This window comes from Symsagittifera roscoffensis, chromosome 7, assembly GCF_963678635.1.
Source record: "Symsagittifera roscoffensis chromosome 7, txSymRosc1.1, whole genome shotgun sequence".
Lineage (NCBI taxonomy): Eukaryota > Metazoa > Xenacoelomorpha > Acoela > Convolutidae > Symsagittifera > Symsagittifera roscoffensis.
Genome location: NC_087068.1, coordinates 12,099,621 through 12,122,417, shown reverse-complemented (window position 1 = coordinate 12,122,417; position 22,797 = coordinate 12,099,621). Strand labels below are relative to the sequence as shown.

Here is a 22,797-nt window from a genome sequence, read left to right as displayed (position 1 = left end):
TAAACAAATTCAGGTCTTTTAACTAGAATCTCTAAAAAAAAAGCAGACAGCCATCAAAACCGTCCGGATTTGAGTCGATAATCAGAAAGCAGAAATAAGTCAACTAAATTAAACTATACTTCTTTTTTTACACTTGCGAGGCAAAGTGTGTTAGTTAACTTTCTTTTTTTCAACTCAAGTCGCAAAATAAAGTGCTACCTTTGCTGGCACTTTTGAATCGGTAGGCTGAAGTAGCAGTATAATATCATAAGTGCTTTGACATTTGATTAGTAAAAGGTTTACACAATTGATGCATTTTTAATTCATCAAATAAAACGAGAAAATTTATTTGTTTCAAACAGCAGACAAAGATAAAAAGCTCAAGTTCAGTAATTTTTGGTTCAGCAATTGTGTCTTTTCGCATTTGGTGCTCATTTTGCAGCATCTAATTGGCAATTTATTAGCATATGTAGTTGCATTGTTGATGGCTAGTTTTCGGGGATTGTAAGCATCCGTGGCTGAGTGGTTAGAGCGTGAGGCCGAAATTCGCTAGGTTGCAGGTTGAATTCGACACGTAGCCCAGTTTTTGCTAATTCGAGGCTTACTTCTCTTTTTTCTTATTTCACTTGATAGAGCTGCTTTTTGGTCGTATTCTTAAAATTTGAGTTTCAAGTCAAATCTTGAGTTTCTACTAAAACAGGAAAACTTTTTGATATCAAAATTGACGAATTTTGATTTCAAAAAATTGTCCATGAAAAGTTCATAGAGCTTTAAGATGATACTGTTTTTTACCTGAAACTCAAATTTCGACTTGTTTTTTTTTCATATGCAGTCTATTTTACTGTTGTATTGACTGTCCACGTCTACATGCGGTTAGCTTTAAGAAGTTATCTTTCAGATAATAGTTCGATTTTTTAATCGGAAGTTTTAAATAAGAAAATATATTTCAATTTAATTGAACTGTTTCTGCTTTTTTTACTATCGACTGAAAACCGGGCGGCTTTGCTTGCTGCCTGGTGTTTTAAAGATTCAAATTGAAAAACTTAAAATTGTTTTTACCCGTATGATCAGGAACATTATTTCAATACTAAAGATGATTATACCCTTTTTTAAAGAGAAAAATCTTTTTGTTCTTGAAACCAAAAAAATGAAGAAAAAAGTTAATTGATATTCTGGAACTTAAATTTTTAGTATGTGGTTACAAGTTTTCGATTTTATAATTTTTTAACCTTGGTATAGCTAGGGTATTGCTATTGGGTACTAGACTTTTTCCCGAGCAACTTTGTCCGCAGGACTCATTTTTGCACTCCTTCATAAATCCTCCTTTGGCTCGTCACCCCCACCTCGCATAAGCACCATTTTTCAGGTTTTGCAAGGTTAAACATGAAGACCAAGTATGTTTGTCATGGCCTAATTAACTCGCATGCCGATTTTTTTAACATAAAATTTGGCAGGAAGTAAAATTTGGCAGGTGGGGGGAGGAAAAAGAGTTCCTCTTTTCTTCGTCCTCATTGCAACCCTACTCTTCTCGGTTGCAAACATTGACCTCAGTTGAGTTTGTTATTTTAAATATCCGTCCTTTTCAAAATTTGCTTTGTTTGATGAATGTGATTTTTCCAACTCGATTTGTTTAAATTTAGTCTTTTGTTTTTTTTGTCCTTTTTCGGCTTAATATACTCGGGCCTATTTTATATAGGCTTAGTGGCCTAATTTCGAGGGGTGTCAGGAAAAACATAGTTTTTGTATGCACCTCTGGATCGCACAAAAGGCTGAAATTCTTAATAGAAATTAGATATTTAAATGCGGGATGCGCTATCTCGCCATGTTTAAGTTTTTTCAACGTATTAGTGTTGCATGTTTAACTTAAAAAATTTTTTACGTTTAAGCTATATCGTATATTGCAATGATCAAGATTTTCTTTCGATTTTTCAGTTTAAATTCAGTGTTTATTTCATCAAGTTTAAAATTAGCAATCCAATAGTAGGATATTGTCAGAGTTTTCCCAGGTTTTGCGATTCTGGCCTCCATATATGAATAACCAAATCCTTTTAGCTTACGAGATAGGCAATTTTCGAGATTTTTCAAAAATTTCTAGAAAGTTCAAGTTAAAAAAATTTCTCAATTTTTGGAATATTCACCCTGTAGTTGGATGCCTTCAGAGTACTCTCATGGGTTGCGAATCTTGCCTCCAATTCTCAGTTCTGTTTTTTTTGTCCTTTTTTCGGCTTAATATACTCGGGCCTATTTTATATGAAGAAAAAAGTATGGATTTGAGCTATTCAGTACAGCCAATGCTAAGGATATTAACACAGACTATTATAATACAAATAGCATTTTTGCTTCAAGGTATCATGGATCTGTAGTGCAGAGGTAGGCAAGGAGACCCGCAGTAAAATGAGATGGTTTGAACCTGGGCAGGGTCGGATGTTTTTAATGAACTTTTTCGTATACTATTTAAAATGCGTCTGCTCTATAAATTGAGGCATGTTGGTTGGTAAATGTCTTTTCAAATTGACTGGTACTGCTAATGCGTCTTAATTGGCGTGCGCCACTTAAGATATTTTGTAGACTCAAAGTGTCACTCATTCAGTTTTTTCCAGTAGCGTTGTCGGTCATTTTTTTTGCTTGTGTATGCGAAGTGCAACTTTGCCTCTATGTTTAAAATATGATTAACTCTCCAGACTTCGCTAAGTCTCTTGGAAGGCTTTTTCTCAGAAAACTGTTTTTTTCACAAGCTTGATCGAAATGTTCAAAATATCTCTTCATGTTGTCCGTTGATCTAGAATGTTTTTTTTCATGAATTTTGTATCGAAAAGGGCGCGATGGTCTGATGTTTATTTCGATTCACATTTTTTTCGCTGAAATCTTACTCTTCATTGAACATCTTATTGTTTTGAACATCATTGAATCACAAAATATCAAACGCGAAGCGGAGCGTAAAACATTTAAAGTTTAAAGCCAAATTTCCGAAATCTTACGTCAATGAATAAAATTGCCGAATTTTTGGTATAAACTGTTTAAACAAGGGTGAATGGTTGCTCAGAAATTAGCACAGAATGTTAGGAACAAATCGATTTGAGAAAAGAAATTCAAAATCTTTCAATTTTGTTGTCTAAATTTTTAGTAATTCCTTTTAGGATTTGAATTAGATTTGAATGCAAAAAAGTGGCAACGTGTCAAATGACCTTAAAATTCGAGCAGAGTTAAAGTTGATAAAATAATTCAGATCAATTTTTCTCGACACAGAGAGGAATTTTTTTGAAGAGTTTTCCTTGAACCAGTAAAATTTGCCTGGAAAAATTTAACAAGCGAAACCGTAGACCATTGGTCTTTCCCACTCCTCGATAATGGTCGGAACAAAAAGCAAATAAAATAGATTTCCTGATGAAAGCCGAAGAATAGCAAAAAATATCTATCGACCTTGAGAGTTTTTTTGAGTACTCATTTTTTGAGTACCAATGAGATAATAAAGAAAATTTGGAGAAAATCCATATATCCTATCCACTCTTTGGTTGATTGGAATAAGTGTCTTGATATTGCGAGTTTTCACTTTCTTCTTTGTCGAAACTATGTTCACATAATTGGACTCAAATTAGTGTTGTATTATTCAGCTAGCTCAACTGTATATTAAAGTAATATATTTTAGACAGCTTATGTTTTATAACTATCTGGTCGAGCTGAAGATTGTTAACTGTTGAAGTTGTTATAAATCTCAGTTGCCTTTGTTTATACATCGTTATTTGAAAGGTGTAGAATTTTGAAAGGTTAAAATTTTGAATGGCGACGTTGGCGTTTCTGGAGCGCATAAGAATTGAAGTTCTAAGTCAGTGCTTTGATGTAGCTCAGACTCAACTGGAACACTTCCGAAGCTGTATTTTCGAGCCAGTACCTCCTTGTTTCCAACTGAATTGTTGCATCCAGTTTGCAGATGACCACGATGTAGCCAGAAAATGCCAGATAGAGGTTAGTGAAACATGGTCAAGTTGATCAAACACGGACAGTCTGAATCTGGATTATTATGTGTTTCCTATATATGTTTCAAGATAGCGTGCAATAAGGCCATGCAAATTTGTTTCTCCTTGTCTCGAAACAATTTATCTTCAAAATTTCTGGCATGTCCACTCGTCACTTGCATATTATATTTTTCTGTCCAAACTTTTTTTGTCCAATTTGCTGCAAAGAGTAACTTTTGAGAGTTTATGTTTAGCTGTGCTCGCTTCAATCGTTCGTTTCGTGTCAATAAAAGGACATTGCTCAAAACAAATTGTTTTCACGAGGATTTTAAGATTTTAACAAAATCAACATGAACAAAATAAATGGACATGGTCAAAGTTTCTCTGTAGGTGAATCAGCAGATGAGCTTTGGTCACTTGAAACAAGACCTGAAGAGCAAGTTCACTAAACTGCAGGACCACAGACTGACCATAGTGGTTGGCAAGAGGATACCCCTGGACATCATAACTCTGGAGATGCTGAAAGTAGTTCGAGATGGACTCACTGTGTATGTTCTGGCCAGTGACAAGAATATTCACAAGAGCCGAATGAGTGTGAGCCGACAGTACAAAGTGCAGAAAGAGATATTCATTCAGAACGTGGACAACCAGCAGGCATTGGAGATGTTGGAGAAAATTGAGGTGAGATTGGTAGAAGGGCTATCTCAGGTTGAAATCTCAGATTCCCTTGGGCTCTTATAGGCTCCAAGTTTTAAAGTGGCGTTGTTCGTTTGTTTTGTATGTGTATGACTTTGTAAATAATTTTCTGTTTCAGAAAAAATGAAGTTGGCAATCGACCTAAATTAGTTGAAGAAATTCTTTTGGAATTGTGCTCGTTTTTTGTCATTTGTATTACTTCGTTAATGTGAGTGATTTGATATCTATCTCATGTTTTCTGTCTGCAGGGTCTGATCTCTCAGAAGAATATATTTGATCTGGTGGCGCTGATTGACGCTTTCAAGGACAGAATAGAGGGGGGAGTGTTGGACGAGGGACCCGCTGCCCTTCCCCCCGTCCTGCCCCGCCTGATAGTACATGTAGAGGATATTGAGCAACAGAGAGGCACTTTTGTAATACCACGAGTGCTATGGAGTAAGTGGAAAGTTTGTTTACTCCGGCGGCGAGAGCAAGTGTCTTGTAATCGAGAACTGGACTTTTCCCCCGTAAACAACTTTTCTTACTTATCTTACATGATTTTCTTACCACCTTTATTATTGAACCTTACCAACTTCCAGGCTCGATCCACTTGGGCTAGAGGCAACGTGGTCACCTTTTTACCCTAAGGTATTGGTCTTGTTTTTTTTCAGTATGTGTAAAATTGAGAGGGGGTTTCAAAATTGTCAAGGGGGCTTCAAAGTATCAGTCTGGGTGGGATCCGCTACTTCTGATCAATTCTGATAAAGGTAAAATAATGGTAGTCAGGGATGGATCTAGGCTTTTTCAGAGGAGGTGGAGGATAGGGCAACTAGAAAGATTTTCTGAAAATTTTGTCGACTTTTCTTAGGTAGATCAAAATGATATTTTGAGTTCTCCCAAGGTACATTAAATTGATAGCGCCGCTGGCGACTTTTTGAAGAAAAAAAAACAGGCTAAAAAAGGCGTTTGTAGGCAGTTTTTGTACGTCTATTTGCAGCACTTTCTTGAGAACTACTTAAAACTTCAATTGAATTATATTGATTTAAATTTTATATTGCGAAAATATTAGTGCCGGAATGTCGATAGAAAAAAATCCAGTATTTTTTACCAGAAAATAATAACTGAAAGATATCTATTTTTACTGATGGCTATTGATTGTAGAAATTCAGTTTGGGGCCTGGATTGGCGAGAGAACATCTAATTTTTGAAATAGTTTGTGAGCAAACGGAACTTCAAATATTCAAATGTTTAGGCATCCTCTACATCGAATGTTATCTAATTTTGATGACCTCTGTTGGTTCTATTTTGTGTTCTTATTGCAGGTTTGAACATACTATTCAGCTTAAAATCTACAGGTGTAGAAGCTGTAAACTATATTCTAATTATCTTCTGCCTAAAAAGAGACTTGTGCTTTTTTTTAATTAGCGTCTCGAATCTGTCGACTGAAGAGCGAAATAGAGTGCCGTTACTCGATTCCCTCGCAGTTGCAGCGCTGGTTTCTCAACAACGACATTCACGATGACCAGAAGAGACTGTGTGATGTGTTTGCGGATGAAGACAGAATGAAGAGCGAGATGAAAGTGCACCTCTATCTGGTCACCCCGGAGACTGCTGGATTTACGGCCGCTTACATCCAGCAACTGTACGAGCAACTCACCAAACAGATGACTCAAAAAGGTAAAGAGAGTTGCAAAACTTAGGGCTGACAGTACTAATTAGGAAAAACAATCTTAGCATTTCGAGAGAGATTTTTTGGTTGATAGATCTAAGTCTTTAAATTCTGATTTTTTTTCTATTCTTTTTCCGGTTTTCGTAGAAGGCAACGTAATATTTGTCCTGTAAATGGTTTTTTATCCAGTCAAAATCTGTTTTTTTTCTAATTCAAAACAGATTTGTTTCATTTGCGATACTTTTTTGTGAAGCTATAAGGGTTCAAAGTCTGGTCAATTTGGGATATTTTTCGCGTGGTTATGCAACTCGTAATTTATTAATTATCAAAGCTAATGATTGATCTTAAGTGAATTGAGGCGATGTATTTGATCTTTTTAATGCGTTTATTGGCGCACATTTTTTCCATTTGTATTTATTTTGCAAAAACTTATCAAAAAAGTGCTCTTTGTAAGTTTTTTTTAGTTATAAACTACTTCAGATACATGCAGTCGGTAGTCCGAACATTGAAGCAGTCGGAACGAAGGCTTTGAGCTGATCCTAGCAAAAATGTTTGGTTCAAACTATAACACAAGCCAGCTAGCGGGCGTTGTGTTTTATCATTAATCATTTTTTTTTCAACCAAAATTGCAAATTAAAATGACTCGCTTAGTGGCCATTTTGTAAGTTTCCAAGCATTGGCAGTTTGATAGCATCTGCAGCTGTTTTATTGTTGGCTTGTGCTATTCAAGCATTGGCAGTTTTATAGCATCTGCAGCTGCTTTTTTGTTGTGCTTCTGCTTGTATAATTAAAAGCGACTGTGGTGCAGATGCTAGGACGTGAGGCTCCCAATTTCAAGTTTGGAGGTTTCATTTTGGGACAAAGCTAATAATTTATTTCTTAGGGTTTTTTAAATTTTCTCAAATGTTTTTTATTTGAGTTTTCTCCTTTTTTCTCTTCTTTTTACCGTGTTCTCGATTGTTTCTGCGAAGTGCAGATTTGCCTCTGTGCAAAATTTATTTTTCTTTTCAACATATGAGAGGTTCAAAAGATTTGAGATAGAATATCTTCTAACTGGACCAGCTAGTTTTCTGCAATCATGAGATCAGTTTTAAAGATAAACCAATGATTTTACAACATGTTATACCAAAAGCTATTTCATTTGAGCTCAGGCAGTTAGTGTGTCCAGCAAACCGGTTGCTGAATAAAAAAATTTGCAGGGACAAAATTGTGAAAAGAATGTACTAGCTGATTTCTGTTCATTTAGCTGAAAAGGTTTGACAGCCTACTTTGATCGAATATTTTAAATGGAAGTTCATAATTTTTCACGACTAGTCGATGCCTACTTTGATCATGAAGTTCGAAATATGTTCATTGTTTTTCCGCTGTTGTTCCGAAGTGTTTTAAAAAAGGTAATTTTAGATCGGTTGTATTCATGTAGGATCCGCTTTTTTCATCTCAAGCACGCATAATTCAGTATTAAGTTAATTTGTACATTGTTTTTTGGATGTTTTTAGCGTGAAATACTTTTATAACGATACAGTGCTGATTGAAATTATCCGAACAAAACTTGAATTTTCAAACGCGTTTTTCTCAAATTGGGTTAAGATTAGACAAAAAGTGAAGAGAACAAAAGTTGCTTAGAATTTCATCTAAATTATTATGGTGCATTTTTTTCTCCGAAATTCTCAACCAAAATTTTATCCCAAAAAATGGGTCATTTTGGCTTTTTTCAATTAATCAAGAATTACACTGAAACTACTTTGTTAATTGATGAGAAAGTTATATCACAAGAAGCCTCCTACATAGCCCAATAAAGTTTAAGAAGGGTTAAATCTCCAAAAAGTTGCGCAAATTGTTCAAAATTTGTTTTTAAACGGATATTCTGGGTCTTATATAGTAAAAATCACATTTATTGAATATCAAGTAAAAACTTTTTCTTTTATACTGGTTTTTGGAGATTTAACCCTTCTTAAACTTTATTGGGCTATGTAGGATGTTTCTTCTGATATAACTTTCTCATCAATTAACAAAGTAGTTTCAGTGTAATTCTTGATTAATTGAAAAAAGCTAAAATGACCCATTTTTGGGATAAAATTTTGGTTGAGAATTTCGGAGAAAAAAATGCACCATATTAATTTTGATGAAATTCTAAGCAACTTTTATTCTGTTCACTTTTTGTCTAATCTTAACCCAATTTGAGAAAAACGCCTTTGAAAATTCAAGTATATTGTGACATAACGTATATATGGCACTGTATATTGTGACATAACGTATATCGATTTTAATTTCAGATTTCCCAGGGGAATAAAAATTTTTACATTTTGGTCCAGTTTTCTCAAATGGGGTTGATTTTATGCTGAGTCGAGAATGGTTTTGCTTTTCCTACGCTTAATTACTCTCGAGTCGTATTTTCACATATTCTAAGAGCCAGAGTTTGTTGCTTGTGTTTCCTTTTACCAACTTTGGAAAAGATTTTGTGTTAGCTATGGTTTTTACTATTGCTAAGTCAAACCGAGTGATATCGTTTTGAACCCCTTTTCCAAAAATCTGTTTTTATTTCGCAAAATTTTAATTTGAGGTCCCACCATTTGCACTGCAGAAGGCGACCATCATCTAAACGATTAAAGAGTGTAAAGTTTTGTTTAATAAACATTTGTATGCTTAATCGGAAAAGCGGTTGTGCAAGCAGCACAGAATGTTCAGATCACACCGATTGAAAAAAAGAGCACAAAAAAATCAATCAGGTTTTTTTTTCATTTGCCCAAATTTTATTTAATAATCGTGTTAAAGAACGAAGTAATAGATAATTATAAGGTGATGATTTTATGGTGATGATTTTTCTGTGATGATTTTCAGGATAAACTTTTAAATTTTGAAAAAGTCTAGTTTCAAAAATGTACCCTATTTTTCTGAATTCTCAGAGGAATGAAAAAGTTACCCTTTGATTTAGTTGTCTTTGAACGGGATAAGTTTAAGAAAGACTGCTAATCGTAAACAATTTTTGAAATTCAAAGAGGTTTAACGCGATGTGTTTTTTATTCTTAAGAAGTTTGAAATTTTTTTTAAAAAAAATTTCAATCAACTTTATTCGGTTTCCTTGTTCTTTACACTTTTTGATCCGATTTTCGAAGAATGTGAGGAATTTATATGCTCGGGGTGGTTTTTTATTCGGACCAATTTCATTTATCTTTTTGCGCCATTGGGGTATCGATCCCTTGATCTGCATCGGCCCAGTCGTGTGTACACCGCACTAAACTGCTCGTTTTGTTTTTCATACGTGGCAAATTATCCCCTTATACAGAATCGTTTCAAATTGAAAAGAGGCAAAATATGCTTTTTGGTCTCAATAATTTCATAAACGACTATAATTTAAACTCACACTTTATATTGTCAGCCTAATTTTCATAATTTTGCCAATTTTCAATTTAAAAAAAAAAGTTTTGGAGATCAATTTTATGGCAGTCGGAACATTCACGGGTTTGACCTGATACGTGCAGTCTTTTCCACATATATGTTGGCTATATTTTAGATAACGCGATTGAATTAGTTTAAAAAATGCACAAACGTAAATTTGGAGGCCAGTCTCTAATCAAATTTCTGTCGGCCTTTATCTAATTTAGTCTGAAATACGAAAAATAATCTGACCATTTTTTTCTACACTACGCTATGTTTTACAGGGAGATGCTATGGGTAGATAACCAAATTGCCAGAAAAAATAACAGGCCAAAGTTCCTTCCAACTTCTAGGGATGGTGGGTGGGACAATAATAAAGCTGTTTATTACTAGGTCTTGAAGCTTAAGTTCGTGCCCTTTCTCTCGTTAAAAAGAAGAAAAAGCATACAAAAGGCAACCGGTTATCGTTGAAATTTTTTCATACGAAATTTTTTGGGATTGTGATGCTCTTTCTCCGCACATGGCAGACAAATAGTTGGCCGGCGAATAATTTATAATCCTGAGAAAAAAGCTACTGTGAACCCGTTTTTATTCAGTGTAAAAAATATATAAAAGCACAAATCTGAGAAGCTATTGAAATGGAAATAATGAATGAGAACCTCTTTGATACAGCTGCCGGCAACCGAGACAGGGAGGAGACGCTATCTGAAGATAGTGACCTTGATGACAGTTCTGAGGGCGAAGGGGAAGCTGATACGACTGCTTCAGTTAACCATCCGGCGCGTCAACAAGTGCGCTTTCTTGATGGCCAAACAGACGGGGAGGAGTATGAGTACATTCTTGATGACCATTCAACTCGCAGTGAGTCTCTAATGAGCATGTCAACAATTGGAGAGTCTATTGTGGGCAAGTACTAATCTTTGGGAGTGCGGTCAAAATGGACGTTGCTAAAGCAGACACGACGTAAGCCAATCAGAATCGTGATACAAACAAACGTACGGAGTATGTTTTTTTTTCACTATTCTGATTGTCTTGCGACGTGTCTGCTCGATGACACTACTTTTTGCTACGTTACCCAATCTTTCGAAGGCTACTGTTTTCCCACATGACTAAGAATAAGATTTATCAGCTCCTCTAACATGAATATCAATTATAATGGGGTTTGGGTGAAAAGTGTTGGGAATTCTTGGGCCGCTGGTTTTAAAAATTGACGCCTGTGTTTAATGTATGATAAAATTGTTTTTATCATTTTGAAAAACTTCTAGTCCTTGAAAAATTGCATTGCGTTGTTTGGTGATTAGCTGTTTGATTGGTAATTATTAATGATGATTAGCACTCATATGCCAGAGTTGATTAAGATTCTAGTTCCCCCTTTTATTTTCGTTATGTAAAAACGTCATTTCTTTGGGTTTTGGTAGTTGCTTCAAGATGTTTAACTTTGACGTTTAATTTAAATGTTGGAAAACAGATATGAGAAACTAATAGAATGCAAACTTTCAAGACTAATTGTTCATCGTATCAATAATAATAGTTTTTCGTAGTCGAAAATGGAGATTTAATTATTGAATTGAATTATTTAGTGAGAAAATATACGTATATAATATTTAACTCACAAGGATCGCACACGAGCCCTGAGTCTCACCAAAGCAAGACCCTAGAAAACCAAACACACGGGGTTCCATATACTAACAATTATGAAAAAATGATTTCATGTAAATCGGAATTATCTATCAGAAAACAGTTCTTAATTGTATGCCTGTATTTATCAATTTCGCTTGTCTTTAATTGTTTTATGCTGTCAGGTAGCAGTTTGATTGAGGATTATCTTGTTTGAGCAGTTTGTTTGAGGATTATCTCTGAGTGTCAATTAGTGCCTGTGTCAATGATTGTTATTTTGATTATATGACTATTTTGTTTTAGCCCCTCTGATGGCCAGAGAGTCTCACAGGTAAGCTTAATTTTTTTTTGTTTGGGAACGGATGCTGGCTGCTTTAAACAGTTGAACAAAATGTTCATGAGAACTAGTCTGAAAGTTGAATTAATTTGAAAACATAATCGGGAACTAGACTTTTTCCAGTGAACTTGGCTTTTTCTTGCAGCTGTCAGAAATTGAGTATTTTTATAAAGAATAATCTATTTGTTTTGTTCAGCTAGTAACTTGGTGCATTGGTATATTGATGTCGAGCTTGGTCGATCAATATGTCAAGAATCAGTTGATGAGAACTTCAATTTCAGAGCTTTAGTTCCCAATTTAGTCTCACTGAGTCAAAATCAAAAGTAATTCACGCTTATCAAAAATTCGAGACAATAATTTTACCGCGTTTATGTTAGAATCGAATTAAATATGGCGGCAGAAATTGATGATCCTCAACATGGTAATAGGTTACAAGAAGCTACAAAAGTCAAGAGTTCGAAAAAATGTTCTTTATGCTAACTGTAAAAATTCTGCCGTCAGTAAATCATGTTTCGGACTATCGAATGTATGTCTGCATATTGTTTTTCGCAGTACGAACTGTAAAATTTAGCATTTTTTTTGCTATTTCAGAACGCATTTTTATATTTTTAAGATTGAACGTGAGTACTCTTATATACGTCTTGTTGATTTTTTTTTCACGCTAACTTTGATTTTTCGCGGTTTGACTTGTGATTTGTTTTTAAGTTCATGCATTTCTATTGTTAAAAGGAAGGCAAACTCCACTATCGAACAGCAAAATTGGAAAGGTCACGAAAAACGTGATCGGCTTCTAATTTCGAAAATGGAAATTAATTATCAGATTTCCCAGCGAAATAAAAGCTTTACCTATTGATCGAGTTTTCTCAAATTGGGCTGATTTTAAAAAAAAGTGTCCATCATAAATTGTTCAACAATTTTAAAGCTGTAATGCCATCTATTTTTTTCTTCGAAATTCAAAAGTTGAAGATTTCATCTATCTTTTTGTTTTCCTTGTGGCCATAAAAAAGCAATTATTGGAATCTTGATTGTATTCAACCTTTCGATTAGTAAGTGTAACTTCACAATTGGCATAATTCTCAGATGACATAAAATTGAAATTTTCCCAAATGGCATAATTTTCAATGCTTTATGAAGACTCAAAGGCCTTTTATCAATTAGTTTTTCTCGTTTTTATCAGAAAGTTAGCATGTGAGTGGAATTTGGAAATATAAGCTTCTAAACAATTGTTGGAAGAGAATTTTGCGGGAAAAATTGATCATAATAAACTAATTAGTAATAGCAAACTTGTGGTTTTGAGTTTAAAATTTCCGGATCATTGGTTCAATCTCCCCACCAAAGTGGCCTGTCGTTAAATGTCCTCCCCAAGCTTGTATTAATTTGAATATTAATTCTGTAGAAAATATTTGCATTTCATACAAGCGCACAAAATGTAAGTATTTTGAAACTTCATTCAATTTGTATTTTGATGGGCTACAAAATTATCTAAATTGACATTTTAATTATATTTCGATAATTTAAATCTGGTATGTAGGTGATATAAATTACTCTTTGAAGTTATCCTGTGAAAAACTTGTATTTTCTCCCCCCGAAATTGATTTGGGGTGAGACTAAATTGTACTGTTGATGCTTTTTTTTCAAGCTAAAATGTCAATAAACAATTGAATTGACAACTTTATTAATTTTTACACTTTGTCTCAATTTTTTTTCAACGCAACTGCTGCATAGAGTTTTTACCATTTAGGAAACTTTTCATTTTTATGCCATTTTGGAATTATGCCATTTGAGATTTTATCTTAGTAAGGGTATTGTAACCAGATTTGACCTTTTTTTCCGTTGAAAGTTTTATTCGTTAATTATCATGTTCAATTGCTGACACCTGCAAGTTCTGATTTACTGGATTTTTTGAAATAGGCTACGAGGTCCCTGTTGTGTGCTATTAAGTTTTTCAATTGAACACTAGTTATAATAAGTTTTGAATCCGAGTGGTTTTAGTTTCAATTTTAAGCGTCTTAGTTTCTGTTTTTAAAAACCGAGTTGGTGATTCATATTGCTTTCTAAACAAGTTTTTGAAGGAAGTGTCTAATTGAAACAAAAATTTATTCTTTGTCTTAGTTTTTGATATTCTGATTTCTTGAATGGCATTTGGAATGGTCAGGTCAGACTTATTTCTGTTGAGACTACGTCGAACAAAAAGTTGTCAAATTCTTGTTTTTAGACAAGCTGTTCTCGGCTAAAATTAGACTGTTGCCCGTCATTGGAAGGTGTTCGTTGTGTTTTGTGCTTTTTCTTTGCTAGTTATGTGTCTATTGCGGCCTCAATGTTTTTATCATTTCAGAAGATTGTATTTTGATTACTGCGGTTTTTGAAATATATTTGGTGCTGTTTTATAATTTGCTTCCAATGGTGTAACATGTTTTTTTTTGTGCGTGAAAACATTGGCGAAGCAGAAGTACATGTAGCTTCCGGCCTAGCGTGTGTGGGTTAACGCAAGCTAATTAAAAATCTAAGGGCGAACACCAAAGTTGTTGCGGTACTACTGCGCAGCTCATCGGTGATAACAAGAGAGATTTTTTTCAGAATATTTCTGGCAATAGATTTTGGAGTTTTCTATTATAAATTTTTTTAGTCTTCGAAGCAGAGTGTATTAGAACGAAGTTTTTTTTCAATCGCAAATAAAAGTGCTGATTTTGGCGGTGCTTTTGAATCGGTAGGCTGCTGGTAGCAGTATAATATCATATTTGATTTGATAAGTAAAAAGTCAGATTGTCATTTGGTTAGTAAAAAGTTAACACAGCTGATGCATTTTTAATTCATCAAATGAACCGAAACAATTCATTTGTTTTAAACAGCAGTACAATGATGAAAAGCTCGACTTCAGAATTTTTTTTTGAAATGCATAATTTAAACATAATTTGGCTTGATGTTTTCCAATTTATTACATGCAATTTGGTCTTTTTGTATTTGGCGCTACTTTTGCAGCATCGAATTGGCAATTCATTAGCATATGTAGCCGCGTTGTTGGTGGCGAATTTTGGGGATTGTAAGCATCCGTGGCTGAGTGGTTAGTTCGTGAGACTGAAATTTGCTAGGTCGCAGATTCGAATCCGACACACTAATTCGAAGCTTATTTCTACTTTTTCTTATTTGACATGATAGAGATGCTTTTTTCGTAAACTCGCAATTGTTTGCGAAACGCAGCTTTGCCTCTGTGTTCAACTATATTTTTGTAAACTTATCTTTTTATTTGTGCTCCCAGCGAGCGTAATCAAGTCGTTTTTTCAGCTGAACAAGTTTTTTTTAACAGAATCACTGGATGCTCCATTTCTGGAAACTTCTAATCGAAATTTTTACCTCGACAACCAGTTTGTTGTAGGTTTAACGGTAATCTACCCGAGAAATCTCGACTTAGTTAACCGTCGATTTAATTTCGCGTGTTTATCTAACGCTGGCAATTGTTTTTTTTGGCTTGTTTTCTTCCTATTGAACGTTATTTTAATTTAATTATAAGTATCGGCAGATGTTTTTTGTCGATTTTTCAAAATACTTTTTCGATTCTGGTTTGCGTCTGGTTTTTTGTCGGCTATATTGCCATGCTATAATTAAGATGAATCGCCAGTGGTGTGAAGATCTGATGCGCCTTTGTATTAAAAGTTTTTCGGTTTCATGGTTCCAACTGAAATTGTCGGCTTTGTATCCAAATATTATACTTGTATTAATATGTTTCAGGTTAAATCCATTTGTTTTACCAATGTATTTTTTTGCTTTTGGTCGGTTTCAATCTTTCTGTAAATTTCATATTACTTTCGAACTTTAATTTTTTTTTAATATAGTCAGTAGTTTTTGTGGTTATCTCGAGTTTTTCAATTGTCTGTTGACTACGTGTCAACCACTTTCATAAAAAGAGTTTAGAAGAAAATACATTTTTCAAAATCCAGTTGATGTTCCACAACCATTGAAAATGGGGACGAACTTTGTATTCGGGTGTGTTCTATTTTTCTTTCTTTCTGTTTTCTACGCAAATTCAGGTACTGCAGATAAACATTGCAATGGTTTGAGTGATATATCATATTAAAGCCCTTCCAGTCCTGATTCGAACGACTTGAAAAATTTTGAAGTTTTTTTCACAGTGTCGAGAAGAACCGGTTTGAAATTTTTGATTTTTGGTTTATTTTCGTGCTAATAAGGTGATCGTGTATGCTTAGAATGGCTTATTTAAGCCGTGAAAACTTAATTTTACTCAAGTAAAGGTATTTTTTGGAGTTTTTCAGCGCAATTTTGGTTATCAAAAACTTGAAAATTCAAAAAAAATTTCAAGTTTTTTTAAGTTTTTTTCTAGTCATTTTTCTTCAAAAACTGTTTTCCAATTAACCTGTTTTAATATGACTATATGCCTACATTCTATTTTTTCGTTCCGTTCTTTTTATCTCAACATGCAGACAAAAAACCAATTTGAGAAAACGTTTGTGGTATTTTTAAGACTGTGGTCGGAATGTTCTGTGCTACTTGCTTAGTAACCGGCTATTCTTGTTTTTTTTTGTGCGTGATGTGATAAAATGAACTCGACGAAAGCTTAGAACTCTCGTAGATTTGACATTAATGACAAAAAGTATCGAAAACTGCATGACATGAAAAAATAAAAATATAATTATTTGCTTGGACTTTCTTAAATGCCAACGAAGCGCTAAATGAACCTTCGAAAACAGTTTGCCTCGAGCAAAAGTTAGTTTCCTATAGTAAGTAACCGATGGAGCCGAAAGGAGAGAAGGAGCTGAAAGTTTAATACCGGGTTTTGTTGGTTCAAATCCTCAATAGATAAATGTTTAGTGTGCCCATGGGACTATCCAGTGGGGCTGCAGTTGGAGGGGTGAGGAGTCGAACCGCCGCCGTCAATGGGAACATTACTCCTATTCCCATGCCGCGTCGCTTGAAGCCCGTTGCAGAGGCTTTCACGGGACCACAGGATAGGGTGCAAGTCACTTGGAAATGCTCAGTGTGTTCTGTGGCCACAAATCGGCCCTTCTTCAAAGTATGCGAGGTTCGGAACTAAAAGTCACAATACATTAAAATTAAATGTTACGAATAATTAATTGGTTTCAAGTGAGCTTACACGAATTAATGTAAAGGTTTATAGTTCTCCTGCATCATTTGAGAGAGCGCCGTTAGAGTATTCTCTTGCCTGTTCTCAGGCGTCTCAACTTCAAAACAAATTACTATGTATAATGGTAAATTTTTTGCAATTATAAGAGTTTTTCGTTTTTACCAAACATGTATGTTGGCCTATTCTGTGAAAAATTGTCTGGTCAGTCAGTGCTCTTACACCTACGGTGTTGACTTGAAAGCAAATGATTGTAAAAAGCACCCGTTTTTTATTGAATGTTTCAAATTTTTCTTTAATAGTTTCAAAGTTTTTTTTAATAGTTTCAAACTGAAACAAGGATAGCCGGTTACTGTGCAAGTAGAACAGAATGTTCCGACCATAGTCTTGCTAAAATAGAAACGTTTTTTCAGCAAAAATACAGTTTTACAACAAAAAATACAACATAACAAAAAAAATTTCGGCTTGTTGTGATCAAAGGAGCTGAACAAAAAAACTGGGGATTAGATATATTCGACAGCCATACTAAAATAAGCAAATTGAAAAACAATTTTTTGTAGAAAACTTAAATATGAAAAAAAATCAAAAGAAGTCTTTTTGAAATTTCTTAATGTGGTTCGAATCACGACTGTAAGGGCTTTAATATGATATATCGCTTAACCCAGTCCAATCATTATTTGTAGTACCTGATTTTGCGTGGAAAAATAAAAAGAAAAAACTAAAACACACCCGAATACAAAGTTCCTCCCCATTTTCAATGGTCGGAACAATAATGTTAGGCTGGCAATCATTAGCAACTTTAAATTGAAGGGATTGGACCCGACCCGGTCAGGGATTCGTTGTACCTGACCACCCAAAGAGTCCCTCTTTGGTTCTATCTAACGGCGTCCGTTTTAATGAGTCGATGAAAATGGTGAGACTCTTATATTAGTCGTGAGTTTTTAGTCGTTTTTTTAGGAACAGTCTTGAAGTTTTTTCCCACTAAAATTGTCTTTTTGTGGTTTGACTTTTGATTTATTCATTCAGTTCATTTCTTTTAATAAGGATTTAAATTTTTTTTGAAATCTGAAGAGCTTCACAATGATTGATTAGTTTTTTGTTTCAAAACCAAAAATTACATTTTTTCTAATTTAATGTTTTGTCAGGTGTGTGGTGTGGGCATCCAACCGGAAGACTTCTCCATCCCAGATTGGTACGAGGCAGACGAGGATGAGATGAGGAAATTGGCTGAGGAGAGACACAACCAACTTCTCACTGAACAGATGCTCAAGTTAGAAAAACAACAGAATCAGTCGATCAACCAAGTTATGAACCCGTTCGCAGCCTCTACTAACAACTAATTTATGAAGCGATGTTAAGTTAATACCAAATTGTTGGCGTTCTCGTTTTTGTTTTCTGAATTTGAACGAGGCAAGTTTTTTTTAAAAAAATCCCGAACACATTTAGTCACCGCAGAGCCTCATGTATGACTTCAAGTTTGGCTCGCTACCTCAGCGTAGCAAAATCTGCCGCAAAAAGTCACCCCATTAAATTAATGGTATAAAAATGCTTTTTAAATTTTCCCCATAGTTTTAATGCTTTTTATACCATTAATTCAATGGTGACTTTTTTGGTAGATTTTGCTTTTTAACTTTAAGTACACATAGTTTGGGAAAACAATAATCAGCTAAGACACAAAGGAGCACCAAACAAAAAAATAACGAAATTCAGTCTAGAAAATTGACTATGTTTTCCGGGCAATTAAACATTACAACAACAAAAACAACCTTAACTCTTGGTAGCATAGCGCTCGAATTTGTTGTGTGCAGTTGTCTTTCAAGTTTTTTTTTCACATCGTTTTACCGTTTTTTTGTTGCTTGTTTTTGAAGGGCTGCTTCGTTTCTGCGCTAATGTTTTTGTCTGTTTAGAACTTACTTTGTTTTTTTTTATAGACGTGACCATGTAGTGAAGGTCACTTTTTGATAGTGACTGTCTTTGAAAATCTTATTTGATTGGATAAGACTTCTTTGGAATAGCTAGTTAAGCTTCTTATACGTTGAAATTAGTCAAGGGAGTAAAAATTAGACGTTATGGTCGTCGTTTCAATTCTTGATACAAAACGAAATTGCCAACAATGAAGTTTTAATCATAAGAGGATAGCCGTAAGCCAACTAGCCTGAAGTTTTTTCAAAAAAATTAAAAGTGAAGCTAGTCTGAAAGTGAGTGCTTCGAATGCAAGTTGAGTGACTTAATTTCTTAGAACCTAGTTGAAAATCATTGATTATTTATTTTGATTGATTCCCATTGTTTTAATTACTTGGAGCTGAATGGACATCTTTTGGATCTTTTATAACATGTGAACGATTTTTGGTTTTTGCACTTATTATTCGAGCAAGAAAATATATTTCGGTTCTGAAATAGCAAACAATCTGGATCCAAATTATGCCTAGAAATTTGAAAATGTAATTTATTTAGTTATAATTCCATGCATCATCACCCTAATGCTAGATGAAGAACCGAATTATATTTTCTGTGAACTGTTTTTTTTAATCAGAACGTACTGAAAAAGAAACGGGCGAGCTTCGTGATGTGGAAAAAAATTGCAACATTTTTGCTAAGCTCAATGAGTAATGCAGTCGAGCAATAATTTCGTTCAATTTTTTAGCGCTAAATCTCAAATGCAGAAAATTAGTCGTCGCTGTGATTTTCATAAATGGATTCAGGAGTAAAAATCCAGTAGAAAAAGTTTTTAAGAGTAATGAACGGAGTGAAGACTCTTATATAGGTCTTGCTGTTTTTTTTGTTTTTTTTCCAAGAAAAAGTCTTGAAAAGTTGATGCACCTAGGTATATATGCACTTTTTGAGTTCAATTGAAATTCATCTCCTGAAAGTGACGTAAATAGCACTCTCCAATACGAACGTGCAAATGGCGCGAAAGAGCTGTAGCCTCTGATTCAGCTGTAGATTTTGCAACAGTAGTTTGGAGTTTGCTAGCCCACGATATTGCACCGCTGTTTTCAAACAGGAAAAAGCAATATCCACTAGTACTGCGTCTAGTGTCACTGTCACCTCCCCAATCAGAATCAGAATAGCCATACAAGATTGGCGTAGCAGTACATCGTCTGTAGATAAGTTTATACGATCTAGTTCCTTTCAAATATCGTAGAACTCGTTTTGCAGCAATCCAGTGTACTTCAGTAGGGTCGTTCACATATCTACTCAAGCAATGAGCGATGAATGAAATATCAGGCCTTGTAGTAATTGACAAGTAACTTAGACTGCCGATAAGTCCTCTATAATCTTTGTCGTTTGCTAATTTCACCTCATTTGGTAGCCGTTTACAAAGTTTTAAACCATCAGCTGCAGGTGTAGACACTGGTTTACACTCAATCAAACCAAATTTTGACAGTAGCTTGTCAATATACGCTTCCTGAGAAATTTCTAACCCATCCCCACAAAAGTTGAATTTCATCCCCAAAAACCAATAAAGTTTTGCTGTTTCGCTGATTTTGAATTGACTAGATATTTGTTGTTCAAATGATATAAACTTGTTAGCATCATTGCAAGCGTAAATTATATCATCCACCCAAATGCATACGTATTCCAAAACATCTTTTGAAATTCTCATGAAAAGACAGGGATCACTTTTTGACGCTGTAAAATCTATTGACTTAAGGAACATCTGTAAGGTATAGTACCAATTTCTTCCTGACTGCTTTAATCCATAAATAGATTTATTTAGCTTACAAACAAGTTGATTACCCCCCACTGTCTTTCTGCTCAAAACCTTCAGGTTGTTGCAGGAAGACATTCTCTTCCAAATTAGCGTTTAGATAGGCTGTTTTTACGTCCCATTGTCTTACATCAAAACCCTTAGCTGTTGAAATTGCTAAAATAAGTCGTAATGTTGCCATTTTTACTGTAGGACAAAAGGTTTCCTTGAAATCAACGCCTTTGATTTGATTGTAGCCTTTAGCCACATATCTTGCCTTGTATCTTGAAATTCCCCCCTCATTATTGTATTTCAAAGTAAAATGCCACCTTCCCCCCAAAATAGTTTGATCCGTTTGTGGAACTAATTCCCAGACATTATTGTTGATCAGAGAATTATATTCATCCTGCATTGCTTTTTTCCAATTGGGGTCAGAAAGTGCATCGTTAGCATTTTTTGGCAAATTATCAACATAAAAAGTTGCATCAGCTAGCCAACACTCATCAAAAATTGTCTCATTTCTAAAAAATGAAATCTCAGGCGCATTTAATTGTTTGATCCGTTCGCTGCGGCGTAATTGATCATTTTCAAGGTTTCCGCCATTGACATTATCCGCAGAATTTTTCTCAGAAATCTCAGAATAGTTTTCAACGCTTATTTCCAATTCCCGTCCAGAATCATTTTCATCGTCATTTTTGAAAGGAAAAACTTTTTCATCAAAAGTAACATTTCGACTCTCCAAAAATTCAAAGTTTCCATCAAGCTCAGTTCCTACTATATAACATTTACTGTTCAGACTATATCCAAGCAGAAATCCTTTCACGGCCCTTGAATCAAGTTTTTTCATGTTTACTTTTTCGACAAACATATATGCAGCACAACCAAAAATTTTTACGTGTTTCAAATCAGGTTTGCTTTGGAAAAATTTTTCGTATGGGGTTACCCCAATTGCAGAATGATAAACTCGGTTTTTCAAGTAGAAAGCTGTTTTCAATGCAAAAGACCAAAATTTCTTTTCCATGCTGGCAGTTTGTAAAAGACATCTAGTTATTGCCATTACACTACCCCAAGTTCGCTCTATTTTACCATTTTCCTCTGGTGTATAAGGCGCAGAAAATTCAGTTCTTATGGCATTATCAAGACAAAACTGTTTAAACTTTCCAAATTTGAACTCTTTTGGATTATCACTAGCTATTGTTTTTGGTTTACCATAATCCGCTATGAACTGTTTGAGCATCTGAGTGCTATCACTTTTATTTTTCAATAAGTAAACCGCAGAAAATCTTGTGTAGGAATCAATAAAACCTATTGCGTACTTAAAATTGTCTACAGATATCGTATCAATTGGTCCCAAAATATCCGTATGAACAATTTCTAGTTTTTCTGTAGCTCTAGTCCCCCAAACTTTTGGTATCGCTTTCCGCTTAGCTTTTTCAGTTTGACAATCAACACAGTTATTATGTTTCTTTTGGCTAAATTTAACTCCCTCCGTTAGATTTTCTAATTTCTTGATGTCATCAAAATTATTATGACCAAGCCGTTTATGCCAAATTTCTATGTCCGAAACAACCATTGCAACATTTTCCACAGAGTGTTCATTTGCCAGTTCAATTTTCATTTTGAAAAGATCTCGTTGATTTTGAAGCAAAATTTCAGAACTATCTGGTAAAATTATTCTGGGACAAACATCATCAAACATTACATCAGCTTTATTTCTGTTAAGTTTAGATACAGAAACTAAATTTGCCGTATACGTAGGTACAAACAGAGTATCTTTCAGTTCTATAGTTATCAATCGACCATCACTTGTTTGAACTTTAAACGTTACTTTTCCCTTTCCCACAATTTTTGAATTACTTCCATTTGCACAGCCAACATTTCCATTAATATTCGTATCAAGTTCCGTAAAAAATTCGCGTGTTTTAAACATATGCGCAGAGCAACCGCTATCAATCAAGCAAAATTTGTCGGAATTTACGCCAAAATCATTGTCATTAGAATGAAAACTGAAAAAGTCGACAGTGTTTTCGTTTTCTGAAGTAAAATGGCTTTTGTTTTGTTGATTTTTTGATGTAAACTGTTTTTGATGGCTGCTATTTGAATGGTTATTTTGGGTATTTTTCCTACAATCTCTAGCAAAATGTCCCATTTGATTGCAATTGTAGCATTTTATGTCTTTCTTGCAATCCTGTTTTCTATGACCTTGCTTTCCGCAACTGTAGCATTTAATAGTTTTATTACTAAAAAACGTTTCATTTGTTGAATTTTTCTGCAAAAAAGTCTTGCTTGTTTCGGCAAAATTTGACAAATCTCTTTTAATCTCGTCCAAGCTTTTTGCATCTTTCGAAAAATTCACCACAGTTGTAAAATTATCAAATTCTTTTGGTAGTCCTTTTAAAAGCATTG

The 22,797-nt window shown here is 34.5% G+C and overlaps 1 protein-coding gene across 2 annotated transcripts in view; it reads left to right on the top strand.

Moving 5' to 3' along the window:
* Positions 1-3,590: 3,590 nt before the first annotated feature.
* The window catches only part of LOC134852171 (uncharacterized), a 32,226-nt gene continuing 13,019 nt past the window's right edge, over positions 3,591-22,797 (top strand). Inside the window, exons 1-8 of one of the 2 annotated variants that reach the window (XM_063868484.1) lie at positions 3,591-3,942; positions 4,323-4,613; positions 4,877-5,063; positions 6,033-6,284; positions 10,324-10,512; positions 11,572-11,599; positions 16,430-16,640; positions 17,846-17,970. In XM_063868484.1, coding sequence (XP_063724554.1) covers positions 3,757-3,942; positions 4,323-4,613; positions 4,877-5,063; positions 6,033-6,284; positions 10,324-10,512; positions 11,572-11,599; positions 16,430-16,640; positions 17,846-17,970 — 1,469 coding nt within the window. In that variant the 5' untranslated portion in view covers positions 3,591-3,756. Of the gene's footprint in view, positions 3,943-4,322; positions 4,614-4,876; positions 5,064-6,032; positions 6,285-10,323; positions 10,558-11,571; positions 11,600-16,429; positions 16,641-17,845; positions 17,971-22,797 lie in introns of both variants that reach the window. The other variant, XM_063868483.1, reaches the window with a different exon arrangement.